Below are 20,457 nucleotides of genomic sequence, written 5' to 3' on the forward strand. Positions count from 1 at the left end.
TGAATGGAAGATGTAATATAAACATTTGAGGAAATAAATAAACTGAATATAGAGTGAAATGTTACACTAACTGATAGCGTGCAATCATACCTGGGTAATGAGCTGGTGGCTGACAGGCAAGAAAGGTTCCTGCACCTTCATGGACCGTCTGAGGGCTTCTACTCTCAGGGGGGAAGTCATGGAGGTCTAGAATGCACACAACATTAATCAGGACAGGTAGAGTACAATTTCACCTCCTGCTACTTTTATTCAGAAAGGAATAGTTTTCACACTGGGAAAACAAAATCATTTGGTTTGAACTCACAGCCAAATTTGAGGTTAGCCACTCGGCTAATGATGGTGCCACAGCGGTTGACGGCGAGACACTGGTATGACCCACCATCTCGCCCATTCTGAGGGTTATTGATCACAAGGTTTCCTGCGACCTGTGTGTAGTGCGAATCCTCGACAAATGCTATTTCAGTGCCATTCACACGCCACCTGTGAAAAATCACATACAAGATCTAACTTCAATAGATTCTAGCTTAAAAAAAGTGCATAACCAATCATTTATTCAGGCAAACTTGTAGTACACTCGTTGTGGGGACAGCATGCATATTGTATTAAAATATATATTTTTGCTTGGTTTTCCTGAAAAAATATTTTTACCGTCTTTTAAATAAGGAGATTTTTAAGGCTTAAGAAGCAAAATTGCATATTAAAACATAGTTTCAGAGAATATATATCATTGTTTATTTTCTTACCATATTGACAAATAGTGTTTTTTCTAAGCATAAATATACAACAAGATTTTGAGAAGTTAATGTATATAACTAGACTATTTGGGTCAGTAACACTTTTAGCCAACAAACTAAAATGCATGAAACTGATCAAAATTACAATAAAGACATTTATAATTTTACAAAAGACTTCAATTTCAAATATATAGTATTTGAAAGAATTTATTTTGGTAAAAATATTTTTACAATGTTTGTGTTTTAAGTTAGATCATGTGAATAAAGTGAATAGTGAATAAAGGTCCTGTTTTGTTCGATAAAGTGTAAGTGCCAAAAAGCTGATGTGAATACCGGTAAATAGCAGCAGGGCTGGCGCGAGCCTGGCAGCTCAGGGTCACCTTGCCTTCTGGCATCCCCTCTGGGTAAATCAGACTAGACGGCTGCTCCTCAAACACAGGGCCACTGTCATGACCCGACACACACACATCCCCACCTACAAAAATGTGCCCACCGTTACTGTCTGTTAGAAACATTTCAACAAAGACTGTCACAAAATGCTTTTAAATCAAAAACAGCATTCATGGCCTTTTAGCATGGTGACCCCTTGCATTTTAACCAACAGCTTTCCTGTTACCAGATGATTAAGCAGGCAACAGAACACTAAATGAAAGTCAAGGGTATAGTAAAATATATATGAGAGTAATCTAGCTCAAGTATTCTTGTCATGCTCAGGCTTTTTGTACTGCCTCCTTTGACAGCTAGTGTACTGTGCCAAACCGACAGATACAGGGGGCGTGCGTGCCTAACAACTCCAGCGTATTTGCACTCAGAGTGGGAGTGTACTCCACCCGGGGAAAGTCAGCAGGGAATACAAGCTGTCAGAAAGAATTGCACGCACTCAGATATTTTGACAGAACAGAGGGGAACGGGAGAGTTTGTCTCCAGGTAGCCGTAAACGCATATGATGCATTATGAACTGGGTCAAGATTGAGTTTGGATTATATAGGACTGTGTGTACATTTGTGTCAGTGTTTGCAACTATGACTAGGATTTTGCCTTTCTATTTTTAAATAAATTGGTGCTTCTTTTTGAATTGAGACTGTGTATTATAATGCAATTTGTGATGGATTAGAGTACTATGAAAAAAGTTCTTTGTTCTTTGTTCTCGTATTTTCCAGTAACACATTCCTAAAACAAGATACATTCATTTATTAATAAATTGCAGATATTGATATCGTTTTCAGAGAATATAATGTATTGAATTAAGTCATTTTTTTCCTCCCTACTGGTATTTAGCTGTGGTGTAATCTAATGTTACGAAGTAATAATATTTTATTACATTACTTAAGTATTTTTTGGGACTATCTGTACTATACTTGAGGTTTTTTTTAGCCATTTTTACTTTTACTCCACTACATTTCCTAATTAAAATTTATACTTTTACTCCGATGCATTTCCCCGAGGAATATTTGTTACTTACTACAAAATAGACAGAAGTCAAAAGAACACAGACCAAAAGACCAAAATAATTTTTTTGCACCAGGCTGTAAAGGTTTTTTTTTTTTTTTTTGCTGTAAAGTTGGGCATTTTAACATGGAGAGTCTATGGGATTGACTCCCTTTTGCAGCCAGCCTCAAGCGGCCGGTCGATGAATTACAGTGTTAGTCACTTCCGTATGGGCTTCACGAGAGAGAGCGGGAGGTTGCCGCTCGGTTGAAGCTCAATGACTCAGTCACTTGCTGCCACCTACTGGTGGTTTTAATTTCACGTTTTGACCATTTTTTCACGTTTTAAATTCTTACAGATATCAGTATTCAACATTTTATGTTTAAAACATAACATTAGACCTATTTATGCATCTGTAACTGCAGGTTAAATGCATCCATGTCCCCTCTGAGATACATAAACTGAGTAAATACATTTAAATGCTATTTCAGATGCAGAAATTTTCTTGTGCTGGAATAAAAGATGTTAAGTTGATGAACCAGATGAAGTGCTTCGTATTCTTACTAAAAATTAAAAAATGTAAGAAAGAGTTAAAACTGAACACAATCTTGTTAATCAAGTTGTGTATGAACATTTTATATATTGTTTATTTTCTTCTTTTTTAATTTTGCTTTTACTTGTACTTGTATGTTGCTATCTTTAAATAGGAAAACATGGAAGTTTTTGGTAGCTTCTAAATTCATCCCTGTTTGGATCATAAGGAATGAATGGTGCTGAGCTAAAAGCTAGCATAGTGGCGCCGCACGCTACAGCGTTTGAGTGCATGCACTGAGACGGGTACATATCAACTCGTCTAAGATGAATGAAGAACATAGTGGAATATGGAAAAATTGTGGTGTTTCCCTTAAAAAGACAAGTTCTGATAAGACCTTGAAATAATAGGGAGGCAGGGGAGGAGAGATGAGTATAGAAGGGGAGCCGGCTCCAAGAGAGGGTTTCTGCTCTGAGATTACAGTCAAATTCAGAGGTGTGATGGCTGCTCCCAGTAATGGGGACAAACAGCTCAAAACTGCCACTTAAGTTCTTTTCCACTCAAGTCTCTCAACAGCTCTTCACAGTCTCTATGTGTAGTTACTTCTGTGTACTAGACTAGAAACAGTAATTGTTTTGTTCAATCTAAATGCCTGTGATGATACATCAGAACCTAGACATTTTCCCCAGTACAGTGAATATGATTAGGTATATTCTCTAACCATTTAGGTATATTGATTATGATATGATTAGGTATATTCTCTAACCGTTCCTTTCCTTGCCCATGTTTTGGTGTTTACACATTACAGATTTATGAAAGAAATTAAAACTCTAATTCAGTAAGGATGCATTAAATTGAATAAGTGAGCAAAGACATATATAAATGTAACAAAAGATTATATTCTGTTCTTTTTAACTTTCCATTAACTGAAAGATTCCTGAAAAAAATGTAGCACAGTTTCCACAAAAATATTAAGCAGCACAATTGTTTTCAACATTGCTAATAATAATAAAAAAAAAATGTTTCTTAAGCACCAAATCAGCATATTGATTTCTGAAGGATCATGTGACACTAAAAGACTGGAGTAATGGCTGCTGAAAATTCAGCTTTGCCATGACAGCACTAAATTACATTTTTTAAATATAATAAAATAGTAAAGTTAAATTGTCATAATATTCACAATATTGCTGTATTTTTGATCAAATAAATGAGCAAACAATGTTGTAGGTCTAAGAAACAGTGAGCAGAAACTGTACTCTGATTGGTTGGATGCACCAGGAAACAAAGTCTGATTTAAAAGTAGGTAGAAAGTTGAAGAAGTGAGCAGATTTGTTTCCCCATTTTAAAAAAATAATTTTTTTGCAAGCAGTAACACTGCTGAAGTGTTATCTAAATATTTCACTTTTCACAGTCTATTTTTTGTGGAATCAACAATTTTAGATAAATCTTCCCCTAAATGGCAGGTGAAAATAAAACAAATTATGCTCGGTCTCTTATGTTGGTGAGATGGTGGCTCCTGGCCAGAATTTGGTGCAAAGTGGACCAGATTTTATGCCCGTGAAACTAGTACAACTTTGACTAGAGTGCTGTTTGCCAAGTTAATAGCATTATGGGCAAAAGCACATTTTTATCAATGTTTAATGGGCCCTGGATTACTTCAGCCGTCAAAAACACCTCTCAAGTAAATCAAATCCCTTCTGCCCACTGATCTAAGATAACACAATGAATAATTAATCTGAATTTGTGGCCCCCCTCTGATGCACAAGCCTAAAACCACACATCCCAGACACCATCAAAGTGACAACGTACATTTCAATGATGTTTCAACAAGGAAATGCTGGAGCAGAGGGAATATAGAAAAAATAAGAACAAAGGGTGAGTGGTAACGAAGTTTCACTAATGGGGGAAGGGCTGAGCAAGACCTCCTAAGTATATTTGCAAATGGGATCTTGACTGAGTTGAGATGATGGGAGACATCAGAACAGATCATACTTACCCAGTGCGTAGCTCAGAGCCAGAGAGCTGAGAGACAGCAGACACAACAGAATCCTCATCCTCCTACTCCACACTCAGACAAAAGACAGAGGCCTTTCAGCTCCTGGGGACAAACAAAAACCTAGATGACTCACAGAAAATAGGCTGATTCTGAGATGAGCATCAACCTTATTTTTAAATGAAGGTAACATTTCACCCAAGAATGAAAGTTTGTGGACCAATTCTATTGAAAATAAGAAAACATTGAAAAATATCCCAAAATATCTTCTATTATGTTCCACAGAAGAAAGAAGAAGGAAGAAGGATGAGTTTAGGTGCACATATGGATATATTTTATTTTTCTGTGTCTCTTTTACAACTGAAAAGAATCATAACAGCCTTGTCCAACCAATGTGAGGATGCATGGCTGTGTGTTTTCAATTGGCAACAAATTCTGATTTATTCTGACACTATATTCCTCTGACAACCTGAAAATCCACTCTACACCGTCATATTCACCGCTCCCTCGCCCTGATGTGTCACCTGCTGATGCATGCCTCAGATTCGGGGCTTATAAAACAGGGACATCAAATTGTCTAGCGGCTAAATTGACAAGAGTGCGCTGGGGAGCATCTGTTTTGCACCATTCGCCATCCGGCCCTCACATCTGCTTTGAGTGTGCAGGATTGTTTCCTTCACTGTGCAGCCCAGTAATTGGCAACTGCACATCTTTTTCCTGGCCCAAGTAATGGCAATCGCAGCAAGAGCCGCTGCTCTGCAGTTCTCGGTATGTCTGCAGGTGAAGCTGAGAACCACGAAGCGTCAGCACAGATGTGCTGTTTGTGATGAGAATGCCCCCTGGAAGCAATCCAGCAGTCGTTTGTAGAGGTTTAAAAAAGAGAGAAATGGGCTTTTATCAGAGAAATGTCTTAATTACACCAAACAAGACTCTGATTGCCACCTGACTGCACTCAAATGCTTGTTTTATCAGCACTGCTTCGGTGTGTTGTCACAGTCTTTTCAACCGCACTCTACTTAGCACGGCGTAATGTGCTGGCTGTCAGGATGTAGCTGACAGGATTTTCCTCATGCTGCAGTAGAAGTACAGTATGCATGAATATGAGAGGGCTGTTTGTCAATGAACACAAAAATCAATCAATGCATCAATGCACACATTTACAGCAAGCTCTCTGTTATGATTTGATTTACCATTTAAGGACTCTGTAGTCCATCTACCATACCCTATCATCAGAGAGACTTATAAAAAAAAAAAAAAAAAAAAAAAAAAAAAATATATATATATATATATATATATATATATATATATATATATATATATATATATTTAAAATAAAAAACATATTTTTTAATTACTTATACATTTTATATTTATTATTATAGTATTGCAAAAGCAACACTTTAAAATGGGCCTACTGATTTTAACTGTTTTTTTTTTTTTTAAATATGCATGCAGCACATTTAAAATAAAATGTTGTCTTTTTAACTGATATTTTAATATTGCAAAAGCAACCCTTTAATTAACAAAATTACACATTTTCATTTTGACAAGATCTTTGTGTATTTCTCAGGTTCACACCTTCCTACAGTGAATCATGCCTCTTGCTCCAACACTTTTCTGTTAAATCCCCTTGTTTTTCTGCGTCCATTTCAAACGTCAGAGCTAAGGACATTCATAACAGTGCTTGAGGCTGACTGCTTCCTGAGGGTGACAAATTCTACACATAGAAACAGAGTGAGCCTGAAAATGTATACTAGATCAACCCTGCTAAACATTTCTATTAATTTGTGCAGGGAGATGGTGTCATCATTGTGGTTTAAATGGGGCAGGCATGGCCTAATAGATAGAAAGTCAGCCTTGTAACCTTAAGGCTGTGGGTTCGAGTCTCAGGTTTGGCAGGAATTGTCAGTGGGGGGAGTGAATAACCAATAAACAGCAACAACCTCCCTTTGTACATGTAACATTTTTTGGAAATTCGGCTAACAAGAGGCCACCTGAAAAAGTCCTAGTGTTCCCTATGGCCATTTCATTCCTGTCTAGTGCCTAGCATCATACATTCATCTGAGTACTTCCTTTTCTCAAAAGCCAGGTTTCTTGTAGGACTGAAGTACTGCCTAGGGCAATGACGCTTTTACTGCTGCCCTGACATCTGCTAATGGGACTTAGCCCCCCAAAATGGATCTTCCCTCGCAGGTGGCTTATTGAAGTCTATGTGGAGACTCAACAAAATAAACATATCTAAGGAATTTTTTTATCAGTCTACCTTCATCTACATACCTTCAGGTTCTGTTGGACACTAACTGCATCCTCAAAAAAAAAAAATACTTTGGTCTACAAACAGCCAAACTGCTATACATTACAGCTGATACAGCAAGAAACGTCTTGCCAGTCTGAATATTCCTAAAGTAAATCAAATTGGTATACACTGAACCAGTCCAAGCCTGATCTAAATTGTATGGCTTAGTGTCCCCAAGTCACAGTCTTGTCACAGAATAAATATTCAGTATTTGCAATCTGAGTTTGCAGATAAAGTTAGCACTTGATAGCCAGAGCTAAAACAGCAGCAGTGGGGAGGAATTATAATGATGATCCATGCAAAAAAAAAACAAAAAACATCTATTTTAAAAACTAAAAATAAGTTTCTGGTTTACTACTTCATTTGCAGATGCCAGAATTGTGTAATGAGTCACTCCACAGCAAATCTAAAACTACAGGTCTGTGGATTCAACACCAAGTGCATCCTTTCATGATTATTCATGCCACGATTAGCTGTTTGTTGTGATTGTTTGCTGTTCAACATGTTTGCTCAGAGCAGTGAGTCATCTCCCCAGTGTCTGAACAGTGACACAAAGCTGGAACTTATTTAGGAACTTGAGTCTTGGGTACATTAAACCAAATCATTATAATGACTATGCCATTAAGCTTAGAATCTATAAAACATGACAATAAAGCAGAGAGCATGATTAAAGTGTAAACCCCATTGTGTAATTAACAGATACTACTGAAAGCTTCAATGGGATACATGAAAGTTAATTTTGTCTTTACTAATGTCTTTAAACATTTGAATCTAAGATTCACAAATTTTAAATCAAAAGAACTTAAGCACTTTTAATAAAGCTTTATGTTTGTTATTTTTCACAGCGGTTCCCAATGGTGATCTACAAATCCAAGCTCAATGGCTCTGCTGACGTACTGCCTTTTAGGGTTGTACCATGCATTATTAAAGTCTTGCCTTTCTCGATAGTTCACCTAGCTGTCAGTTACTAAAGCAGCAATAATCTAATGAAATGTTGAATGAGGTTTGAAGGCTGCTATCCAAAAAGAAAAAAGCATGGGGCTTTATTATAAACTAAAGCAATGAATGATGTTAATTAATAAGTGTAAGATGTGACTAATATGAGTGTGGTACCTTTTATTCAGAAAACGATATCAGCAATAGAATTTTGCTTGTATAGAACATTGTGTGGTTGTGCATTTCCCATATATTGAGCAGTCAAAGACATGCTAGTATAATGTACCTGAGGACAACTGTCACAGTAGCTCTAATTGGTGCCACCGCAACAGACAGGAGAGCACAGGCGCTGGGAAAAGTGCTGAGGCTGAGTACAGCATGGCCTTAGACAGCAGCGTGGCAGCCAGTGGTGATAAAAATCTTCATCTTAAAATGCTGTCTTTGCCTTGGCTTGTGTGGATATCTGAAATCAGATCTCTGTTCAAACTGGAATGGCTCAGATTTCACAGACCCAAAGACCTGTGCTAAAATTGCTTAGTCTAAACAATGATATTTTCATTTAGGTCAAACAAAGCTCGAGTCCTTCAAATTTGGTTTAAGCTACACTTGTGTTGACTCTCAATCTAACTACATTGTGAAAAGTCATTCTAATGTTAACTGCACATGCAATGCAACGCTAAAAGACAGGACACATATTCAAGACGGGGTGACTGACCAAGTTCAATTGACTGACTTCAGTTTGCTCCCCTACATTGAAAAAAATCATTTTAAAGGATATTTTATAATATCTGTAATTATTTACTTCAGTTTTTAATTATATATTATTTTTATAATTTATGTGGTTATAAAATGTGGTGGGAGGAGCAAACGACAGACACAGTGGGCTTTTATTAACAGAAAACAAAACAAAACAGGGAAATAAAAGTGGCCAAAGGGGGAGAGTGTCCAAAACAAACAGGGGATCTGGTGTCCTCGACGTGCTGCAGGGTTCGTTTGGGTTGGGCAGTGTTCATGGAGGAAGGGTCCAGGTAAGGGGTGGAGTCCGGAGTCCGGAGGGCGTATGCGCTCTCCTCTTCGGTACGGGGCGCAAGGGGCAGCGGCTTCTTCTATCGGTCACATCCTTCTCGTTGGCCGTGGCGCTTGCAGGGGATGAACAGCCTGTCATCCTGGCCACCCTGGCTCGTCCAGCGCCCCTCCTCTCTCACAAAATCACTCCTGTCGGGAGCCTGGTGAAATGCGGCGATTTAGGACGGGGTGCCGATGATAATCAGGGAGGAGGCAGCTGACTCATCACATATATTTCTGTCTATTACTACTATATCCATTGTATTCTTAAGATATATACATACAATAAGTGAAAAAGGTCACAGTGATGGTTGAAATCACATGGATGATCTAAAAGTATGTGGTCAAGAATTCAAGTAAATATGGCTCTAAAAGATTAATCACCCATAAACATTAAATATGCAGGATGCACACATTCAGTACATAAAACTAAAGCAGCAGCTTGTGCACCACCTGTTTCAATTGTTCTTATATACATGCACACATTAAACGACACCTCATTGCCTCCCCGTGCCCTGCAGATGGTACGTAAAGTGGTGCCAGTTTGGGCCCTGAAGGCCACGGCCATGTATCAAACTCACAAGAGAAAGTGTGTGAGGGCGAGAGACCTGAGAAGACAAACAGCCTCATGTGGACCCACTAGCCCTCCTGCAACTGAAATATCAACATGATAGTCTGTGAGTGTTGACAGCCCGCCAAGATGAAATGTCCTGTAATAGCTTAGCTCACTTCACAGAGGACGATGATATGCTTGTGCTTTTTGAAGAGGAAACAGACTGAAATTTGGTGACCTTCAAAAGGCTCACAAAAGAAGCATTCTTTGAACATTTTAACTCAGGGAATAAAATTCTAAACACTGATATATCAATCCTGATTTTGATAAACACAGTATATGGTTACAATATTAATTAACGGCTGACCTTACAGATTAATTACAGAAATTACATTTAATTGTGATTGTGAACACTTATATTTGCCTAATCTAATGCTCAATTAAAGTTAATCTAAATGTAACCTTGATTAAATATTAAAATAATACTGTACATTATAATTTTGTGACGCCTAAATTTATTGTAGCATTTAAAATGGCTGATTTCAGATTTTTTTGTTTTTGTTTATTTAGATAGAATATAATATTAGCCTTTTATAGGCTATCACAGGTAAATAAATTATCAGCTTATTTGTTCATATGGAAATTATTATACTTCAAAACTTTGGGTTTGGTAAGATGTTTTTAAAACAAATATCATGCACAGTAATTTTGAGAAAAAAAACTTTAATATTTTAATGTTTCCTATTTTGCATTTCCTAAACATCTTTATTTTATATATTATTTTATATTTAGTTCATTTTTTGTCATTTATATAAAAAGCTGCATTTTTAGGATCCATTACTCCTACAAATTCGCATGAAGAGTCACATGATCCTATAACAAAGATTTCTTATTATCAGTGATGAAAGTTTTTGTAAAAACCTTGATACATTTTTCTTTGAAGAATTTTTGTAACATTATAAATGCCTCCAATGTCACTTTAGATCAAATTTGTCCTCCCTGTGCTGGAGTATTTATTTATTATTATAAAAAAAAAAAACTGAAACCTAACTTTTGAAAGGCATATAATATTTTGTAATACATTTTCAATGAATTCACAGCCCTTAATTTTAACCATAATATCATTTTAATTAATCTAGCTGACTGTTCTACAATTCTGTTGACCGAAACTGATCGCATAGTGAAGAGGCTGCATATAGAACTCTCTCTGTTACACATTTGCTGTGGTAAGGCCCATTAAAACATAACAAGGGGCTGTGGCCGTACCGAGGGAGAGACTGCAATTACAATGCCCAGTGACTTCAATTGGAGCATGGCATGTTCTCACTGACAGATACAGCATCTGCAGCAGCAATGCCTGAGGAGAACAATGACCGCTCTGTGTCCCAGAAGTGCTCATTGCAGAACACAAAACAGAAGCTCATCTGTACTTCAGCACTTCACAGAGATCAGAGTCCCCACTCTTCCTCATTTGCCACCTTCTCCCTCAAACACAGGCCCATCCATTCTCTCTAATGGCCATAACTCAACGAGACCTCCATAACCCAACAGATGTGGAGGTCCTTGACCTTTATCACCCTCTGACAAAGACATCTGATCTTGTGGTCTCCGACCCTTCCAGTGACCTATTCCTCTCTGTTTGATCAGACATTTTTATTAGCACTCCCAGTGAATGGTTGAACTGCTGAAGGCACTCGTGACCTGGATGTGTGCAGATCAGGGTTAAGTAAGTACATGCTCTTATGGATGAATGACTCTTTCAAATATATGTGACACTTCGGTTCAGATACACTTCGCTTCAGTTAAAACTTCCCTTCTGTAAGCACATCATCCTGACTGCCAGAGTTCATGGCTTCAATGCTCTCTACATGATCATTTTTCAGCAGCTGGACAGGAATCTACTTCCAGCTCCCATACTAATCTAATTTCATCTCACATTTACATAGATTCACACAGCGCTGTGGATGCATCTCATTCTCACTTCGTCCATGATCTATGAGAGGACTGGGTCATTTTAGCTTTTTCTAGAAGTGGATTTCAGCTACCATTTATACTGAAATGCAAATATGGAAAGAACCATTAAATAATGATGTTGTAAAATGATTTCTACTAATTTTGGCAGCTTAAAATGACTTTAATTGGTGTAAATATATATATATATATATATATATATATATATATATATATATATATATATATATGCATGTCTTATTAGTCATTCAAACCATCTTATACTCACTTCACAATGTGAACAAATTAATCATGTGGACTAGCTACAAGTTTGTCCACTCCACAGATGCAGAAATAGGTTTATTGATCGGAGCTGAATCACAGGTCCTAACCTTGACATTCCAGTAACAAAACAGCGAAACCATTACGTTTTGAGGCACAGAATCTATCTCATTTCCTTCAAGCTCTTGGGAGTAAACAACATGCCGTATAGCAACAGATATGGAGACCACTGTTTAAAAAGTCTACAAGTAGAGCCGGTCTATTAAAGTGTAAAGTGGTCGATTTAGGGACCAATTACTTAGCTAAAAGAGTGTGTCAAAATGCCCAAACCACAAGAAATTCAGTTGGCAAGTGTTCTGCATTTATATAATATCTAGGATTTTGATGTCCATTTAAAATGTGAAAAAAAAAATATATATATATATATATATATATATATATATATATATACACACACACATATATATTACCACAACTTACCTTAAATATTAAATAAAAAGAGTGTGGAGAATGACTGATGAATTAGTATAGAACATAATAATAATAATAATAATAATAATAATAATAATAATAATAATAATAATAATAATAATAATAATATTCAAAATGTAATAAAATATATTAAAATAGGAATTATTATAAATTGCAATAATATTTCATCTTTGAAATCTTTGATCACATAAATGCAGCTTGGCTGAGCATAAGAGACTTCTTAAAAACAACAACAACTAAACGTTTAAACATTTGAAGGATACTGAATATATTGCTTATCATGATTACCTGTTTGGTAACTACATGTTTGGTTTAAGAAAAGCACATAAAAATTTGGGAATTTTTGATATTTTGGTGTCAATATGAATGAATATATCGCCCACATGGACAACACCCATCAAAAAAAGATCTGGAGCGCTAGTCGCTCACCCTCATCTGCTTCTGAAAGCACGGGGATCTCGTGAATGTTTTATGAGGGTGGTGGATATAGCACACGCCCTCATTCCAGTAGATTGTGAAGCTATATTTACATGAAGTATTTTATAAAAAATTCTAGGTCATAAGTCTGCCAAAATCAGAATCTGCCAGAATCAGCAGCATCATGTCCAAGAGCTGCTTGCGTACTACTGTTTTTTTCTTTCTCAGTCTCTCACCGTTTCACATTTTTTGGTTCCAGCCACACACCTGATCACACTGATGGGGCTGCTGCAGGCCAGCATTAGCAGTCCGTGGTGTACTTTTCCACAGTGCTTCACTGAGCTTTAATTTGCTGCTGCTGCTCGGTCTGTCACTATCAGTTTTAACCCTTGGCCATGGCTGTCCCCAGCCTCCAAAATACTTCTGAAATTATCTCTCTCACTACAACTGTCACCAATAAACCTGAGTCAGTGACCATTTATGTACTACCTTTATTACTTTGCACAAATTACTTTTAAAAAGTTTTCAAAATGCGGTTGGGATAAAATATATATTTTTTTTAATGTTTAAAAATTGTCAGGTTCAGTTTCTGGTCATGGTCATTAGATCTAACTTCTAAACAATACTTCTGGTAATTCAGATTCAAAGGAAGGAAGAGATTAAAGATCTCAGTGTGGCTACAAAGAACACAAAGACAACTGAGTGGAGACTGATCACAGAATTCAAAGGGCAACACTGAAATGCATGGTGCAAAGCCTTCAGTCGTTATTAATAGAGAAATGCCTAGGCACAAGACAGCTTAAGTCATACAGATTTAACTGATAAGAACAGAATAAAACCCCATCAAATGAGGCGAGAATTTCGTGCCACAGGGCTGAGTCACAGAACAAGGCAGTTAGTATTGGGGCATACTGACCTTGGTGTGCTTTTTGTCTATGATCAGAATTTATGAACTGGAGCAGTTTGTTCAGACTAGGGTCTGCATTCTTTATATCATGTTGCTGAAGATGCCTTGATGGAAAATGTCTTTATTGTTATGCTTTAATTTAATATTGCAACTTACTGAATAATATTTCTAGGCTAGAACATGTACATCTCTATGGAGAATATCTCTATTTTAAACAGGTATTGTTTATTTAAAGGGTTATTTTTAAAGTAAACAGATTTTTTTTTTTTACTTTTGGTTACAAAAAGAAAAACGATTAATATGGGCTTAGCTGGCACTTTGGAACCTGCCATTAAACAGGATTTTTATCCAAATTTAACAATTCATAATTCATAAAATATTAATATAAATGTTTTAGCCAACAAATATTGTAAAAATACAAATGGAGCATTTGGCACACTATGACATATAGATTAAACTACGTGTGACAGCTTGCAAGAGGTCTTTGAAAACAACAAACAAAACAACTACTAGAGAAAACACATTGTCTAACTGGACCTTCGACTAAACTTCCTAGTGTGGCAACTAGCCCCGGTCTCTTTTACATATGAGTAGTAGATCATACGCTTTAATGCAATATAAAACGTTACAATGTTATGAAGCGTTAACTACCCCGGGTCTCTCCTATGACAGCACTTCTGCTATATAACAGACTTCTCAATTTAATGTATGTGTGTCTTTGGCTAGTAGTTCGCACATGTGTTTCAGGTAAGACTCATGCTTATCTATCAGCCGCTATGATTTCAAGAAGGTTCGTTGCTCCCGTGTAAACAAAACGCCGTTACTCGCCGTTCACACAAGCCCACCCCATTATTTGATGATAGACGTGTTTATTTCATATAACGTTAGGCCTCCTGATAACTACAGTATGCCATAGTTTACCGAAATATTCCCGAATTATTATTCCGCTAGACTGTATTGCGCAATCTCTTTCCTGACAGATTATTATGGGACGCTTCAGTTCTCAAAGCAGAATATAAACACAGCGGTTGTAGTCCTAAATACTGCAACAAAATAGCCAAATAACGAATTAAAGGAAATATGAATGGAATTGTTAAGTGGATTATTACGTGTTAGACGATAAAGGTTTGAAAGCGCTTTCTTACCTTTGTAAGAAGCTTTGAATGAGGACGTGCTCGCGTCTCTCTGCCTCCTCCAGTGACGCTGCTGGTGCCGCGCGCTGCGTCAATAACGGCCACTGGCCTTTTCTAATATTATGAGATTTTTCTCTCTCTTTAAGCAGCTGCAGCCCCCGTCGCAATAAGGATGTTGTCGTCTGCACGACGTGATCTCTGTTCCTCACTCTGTCTCTATCTTCCTTTCATAATAGCCTAAATCATTCCCCTTATCCCTCCTCCCGCCCCTCTCCCTCTCCCTCTCCCTCTCCCTCTCCCTCTCTCTCTCTCTCTCTCATCCTTCCTCTCCCCTCCCTCTGACTCTACATTTGATTCAAATGAGGGAATACGATTAATGCAACACAAGTAAATGAACCTCTTTTTTTCTTTAATACAGTGAATGTACACAAAGAAGGTAGAAGTTTTCCTCAAAGGATGTAAAGTGTGTACCCTTCCCCCACTGGAACACACACACAAATACACTAACACACCCTTCACACCTCTCTAATGAAACCCCAATGGCACAATATGCACACCCTCACATCTCGAGGAAACCACACCATCTGTGTTCAGATCGTTATTCCTGCCACTACTGATTCATACAGACTACGAATAATGGCTGAATAATATTATTCAACGCTGATGCATACAAATACGTTTGAAAGTAGAAAGTAGTTAACCACAGAAAAGGCAGGCCTACTCATTTTATTCCAAAGGACTGTAATCAAATTGCTTTCTAACCTGTAGGGTTTTTAGATAACAATGTAAGCATTAAAGTCCACCCCTAAATCTACCTGTCAGTGGGGTGTAGGCTTTTTTATTTTAGGTTTTGATGTCCTTAATAATATGTATTTGAGGTATAAGTACCAAAAACCATCTAAATAATATACTTTCTCAGGAGCTCTGCTTAGAACAAATAGATTTTGGCCTGTCTAATTAATATTCACGAGCCTATTTTCTGATTGGCTTGTTGCTTTCTGAGTGTTGCACAGCCAGGCCAACCACAGGTAACTAGGATCATGTGCTGTTGCCTGCCAAGGCAAATAGAGAAATAGAAACATCTGTAAATAGAAACAACTGTAATGATGGCCACTTTTGAGGAAAATGTTTTTTTTTTTTACATGTTTGAGCTGGAATAAAAAAAGACCCCGATTCGGCAATAAAAGGCGATAACCACCACATCATCAAATGCACTTACTACAGGATGTTTCAGAATGGTATTTAAAAAAAAAAAAAAAAAAAAAAAACGAATGCAGTAATCTATATATCTTTTGCTTTCCTATACATACTGGGATATTGAAGGATCACAATGCCGATCACAAAGCCATCGGCAATAGACTAGCCCAGCCCTAGTTCGGAAGCCTGTACAATTATGCATGATAGTTTTTTATTTATCTTTTAGGTACAACGCATTTTAATTAAATTTTTTGTTTGTTTTGTTTTTTATTTACCTGTTTGTAAGCACTGTGCAGTGTTTATGTTCAAATTGTGTATTTACAATGTTAAAGTGGCTGACAACAATAAATATTCCTATTAGGAATAAAACTGCCTCGCTTTTGAACTGTGCAGACCTGCAGCCGTATAGGTAGGCCTACCATGCTACTGTATTTTAATATAGGTCATTATAGTGGTACTTGGGAGAGCCAAATGTTTTCTGAGTGAAGTGCACTCATTATAAAAAGCTGAGAACCACTGATCTAGGAATTAAAGGATAAATATTTGAAATGAATTGGATACTTTGTTGAAACACAACTCAATTAATTAAATTCAATTCGATTCAAGTTTATTTGTATAGCGCTTTTTACAATACAAATCGTTACAAAGCAACTTTACAGAAAATTATGTTTCTACAATATTTAGTAGTAGCTTATGGTGGTGACTGTCAGTTTGTGCACGTTTGACAGGATTTTTTGAAAAAATGAATACAAGACATAACTAGACGATGAACATTATTAATATTATTAATTAATAATTATATGATGCAGTCACACATGTAGCAACAATTGTTAGTTCTGTTTGTTGATTCAGGGTTAATAAAGCATCATAAGCAATAAAAGAGCAAGCAACACAAATTTCCTTTGGCTTTTTCTTAACCTTTTTATTAGTAATACTTGTAAGGGAGTTCTATTTAGGAAAATATACATAGGTGGGAAACGTTAACAACATGTTTTGAAGAACATGGTTTGGCTAATAAAACAGCTTAAAAATATATATATATAATTCATTTTATTAAATGCTGAAGGATGTTTTCTTTAGAATAGTGAAAAATGAAACACAGCATAAAGATATTCCATCCAGTTTAATAATTGGTTTTGACAAATTGGACACTGGAACACAAATATACAGACATAATATGATTAACAAAACTAGTTTCAGTCAAAAGTTGCTCAAGGGCCTAATCCAGTAATAAACTAATCTTGAAATTGAAGTTTGTATGCCCATGAGAAGGAGAGGGAAAACACAAAATGCAGTGCGGGATGCTTGGCACAGATGAAGACAAAGAGATTTGTTAATTGATCATGTTGTCTCAGCATGAAGTCATGAAAGGAGAGTTTATATATCTTTCAGGCGATGGTAAATGATGCTGGAACACGATGGTTTTAAATTAATTTATTCTACAAGATTCCAGGAAGTTCCAGTCTCCTCATTCTCCCCTGGCTCTCTTGTACACAGACTAGAGGATGGGATCATTTTTCAGTGCCCTTGTCCCCAGAGACTGACCCTGCCTATCTAAGCTGGACCTCACCAGGCCGATACTAAGAGCCTAGACCCTGATTGACTGTGTGCGCCAGTCCCTGCTGTCGTATTAATTTTCATTTTGACTGCTGGAGCCTCTACAAATCTCATCAATGCTGTCATGGACTGTGGAGGAGCGCATGTGATTCAGGCACTCACCCTGTGAGTGTGTCCGCCTGCCTGATGTGATACAAACTCTGATTCTCTTTGTTCAGGCCATGTAATGAATAGCTATTGATGTCAGAAGAAAACCTGTCACTCAATGTATGTTTACGTTTTGCTGAAAGAACAGAAAATGCAGAAATCTTTATGGCCCTTTGCCAAAGTAAAACTTATGTGCAAAACACAAAGACTAAATTTGGTCTTAAAGATGAACAATAAATAAATAAATAAGTTTACTTTTGACCAATATGGATATAACTGCATTCTATTATTAAATCTATTATTCTATCATTCTATTATTAAATTAAATTAAGTGTTCCTGTAGCTCAATTGGTAGAGCAAGGTTGGGGGTTCGATTCCCCGGGAACACATGATAGGTAAAAATTAATAGCCTGAATGCACTATAAGTCGCTTTGGATAAAAGCGTCTGCTAAATGCATAAATTATTTTTTTATTTAATTTAAATCACAAAAATAATATATATATATATATATATATATATATATATATATATATATATATATATATATATATATATATATATATATATATGAATGGCCAAAAGGAATTTGTATACTTGTTTATTTATTTATTTGGCTACTTTTGGTGCATAACAGATTTAATGAATTATGCTTGACATACAGTATATACTTGCAAACTGACTTACAAAGCATGTCAGCTACATGAATTGAATATTATACTGATAGTGTTTCTGTCTGGTCATTCCAGGCTTACTGTATCATCTGGCTCCAAACCCTTGGTAGATGAGCTGAGCTCCATCTGTTGCTTTCAGAAGGATCAATAGTTGTGATTTCTAATGATGCCTAAAAGCTCTGGGTAACTTGAGCATTCTTCCCAAGACCCCATTGCTTGCCTTCAACCGCCACTGAAGAACAACCCTTGTGCCCATGCTGAGGTCACCCAGACTTATTAAATGCTCAGTTCAGATTGTGTATTGCTAATATGGGAGATTAGAGTAGAGTAATTCCTATAGTACATTTTCACATCCATATCATGTATTTATGTCTTAATAAGTTATTAAATGCATATTTGTTACACTATTTCAGTGTCACAATACTGTAAAAAATTTTTTTATAAATAATTTCCCCAAGTATTACAAACTGACAATTTAAAATTAATACAATTCAAATATATTGAAAATAAAAAGGTAAATATAAAATAATCCTCAAATTTCATTGCATGTTCAATTTGTACAAGTTGCAGAGTCCAAAATATTCCGCATATAGCATTGTCTAAGAGTCTGAATGTTTCAATGGCTTAGATCTATAGCCAGGAAAAACCATAATTCAACACACAAAATGGAAATTACCAGATCTGCCTTTTCCTTTGTCTATTCAAATTCATGAATACAATAAATATTTAAACAAATAAAGGAGATCACATCCCATTGCCTATACTAAGCATGTATTGTCAGACATAGATGCATGCATGTATGTAAAAAAACAACAAAAAACTCAATAACAAAGTGTTCCATCCTCTGTTATTCCTATGTCAAATCGATGGAGCCCTTTTCATTTTGTTTCCCTTTCCTTATCTCTGGGCAAAAGGGACAATTAGCATTTAGATAGGAAGTACTCTCATATAACCCAGACATTGGATGGTCCTTTCTCGAAAACTCTTCATACCCTGGAGACACAGAATCAGTGGCAAAAGCCTAAAGCAGCACTGCCACTCTTACCTGAAGGATGACACCTGGACACGTCCTCCAGGGGCTGTCTGTCACATCTTTTAAATGGGCTTCACGGCTCCCAGCTGTATACTGTATATACATGTGTGTGTGCGTGTGTGTGTGCGTGCGTGACTTGAGCAGAGACAGACTGAGTTGATCAGAGGTCCTGCTGGGCTCTGCCTGTCAACCTGCAACAGTCTGTAAACACATTCCCAGAGCAACTAGACATTTATACACACACAAAAAAGGTTCATTAGTGCATTATACGTTATTAAATGTACAATATTTCGGCGGCCCTTGGGGTGGGTTGTGGGTGGAGGGGTTTTTTGTTTTGTTAAGTTTTGTTTCTTGATTTTCTTCTGATTAAACACCTTGTCTCATTTTCTAATAGGTGTAATACCTTTTTATATGTCTGCAAAAAATGCAATAATAATAATAACTAGAAGGTACATTTCCTGAAGAAAATGTGAGTGGTGCTTGCAGTGGCAAAACTCGGCACCCTGTAGCCACCCATGATGCCTGTGTGATGTTTTGAAGCAGAGATAGAAGGATTTATATTGCTACATGGTTGCTAGGGTGCTCTATATGGTTGCTATGGTGTGACTATATAGTTTATGGGGTGATATTTAAAGATTATTTACCAGGCTGAATGCAAAAAGCCCAAGCCAGTGTTTCTATATAGTTATTTTTGCTGAGATACAGCTTTTAAATGTAGTTAAACAGTTGCTAGGGGCCTAAAATTGGTTGCTAGGGCATGGATATGAAGTTGTTATGTCACTACTTATGGACTGCTTGATAGGCCGAGTCAAAAGAACCCTCTCCCAAGCCTCTATAACTTTCTAATCCAAAGATATAATGTCAGATAGTTTTTCCAATGTTAAGTCAATGGGATATTTTCACACATTTTCTTCGCACCGCTGTACGATTATCGTAAGTCCGATTGCTTAGAAAAGTCATAGCACACCTCTCCACAATATCCCGCACGATTTGACACCTCATTCATGGGTCTGTGACAAAAAATGCGGGAGGAGTAGCGTGCCAAAGTTTTGTCAAGGCGAATAGTAATAGTAACACTAGAAGGTACATTTCCTGAAGAAAATGTGAGTGGTGCTTGCAGTGGCAAAACTCGC

At 36.8% G+C, this 20,457-nt stretch overlaps 1 protein-coding gene across 2 annotated transcripts in view; it reads right to left on the bottom strand.

Annotated features, from left to right (window-relative positions):
* Window positions 1-14,982, bottom strand: part of LOC113111202 (contactin-2-like) — a 28,038-nt gene extending 13,056 nt beyond the window's left edge. Inside the window, exons 1-6 of one of the 2 annotated variants that reach the window (XM_026275735.1) lie at window positions 14,731-14,982; window positions 8,206-9,145; window positions 4,691-4,792; window positions 1,068-1,209; window positions 305-480; window positions 91-186 (exon numbers count right to left, since the gene is read on the bottom strand). In XM_026275735.1, the coding sequence (XP_026131520.1) occupies window positions 91-186; window positions 305-480; window positions 1,068-1,209; window positions 4,691-4,748 (472 nt within the window). In that variant the 5' untranslated portion in view covers window positions 4,749-4,792; window positions 8,206-9,145; window positions 14,731-14,982. The remainder of the gene's footprint in view (window positions 1-90; window positions 187-304; window positions 481-1,067; window positions 1,210-4,690; window positions 4,793-8,205; window positions 9,146-14,730) is intronic. The other variant, XM_026275734.1, reaches the window with a different exon arrangement.
* Window positions 14,983-20,457: the final 5,475 nt, after the last annotated feature.

Source organism: Carassius auratus, chromosome 11 (genome assembly GCF_003368295.1).
Source record: "Carassius auratus strain Wakin chromosome 11, ASM336829v1, whole genome shotgun sequence".
Taxonomy (NCBI): domain Eukaryota; kingdom Metazoa; phylum Chordata; class Actinopteri; order Cypriniformes; family Cyprinidae; genus Carassius; species Carassius auratus.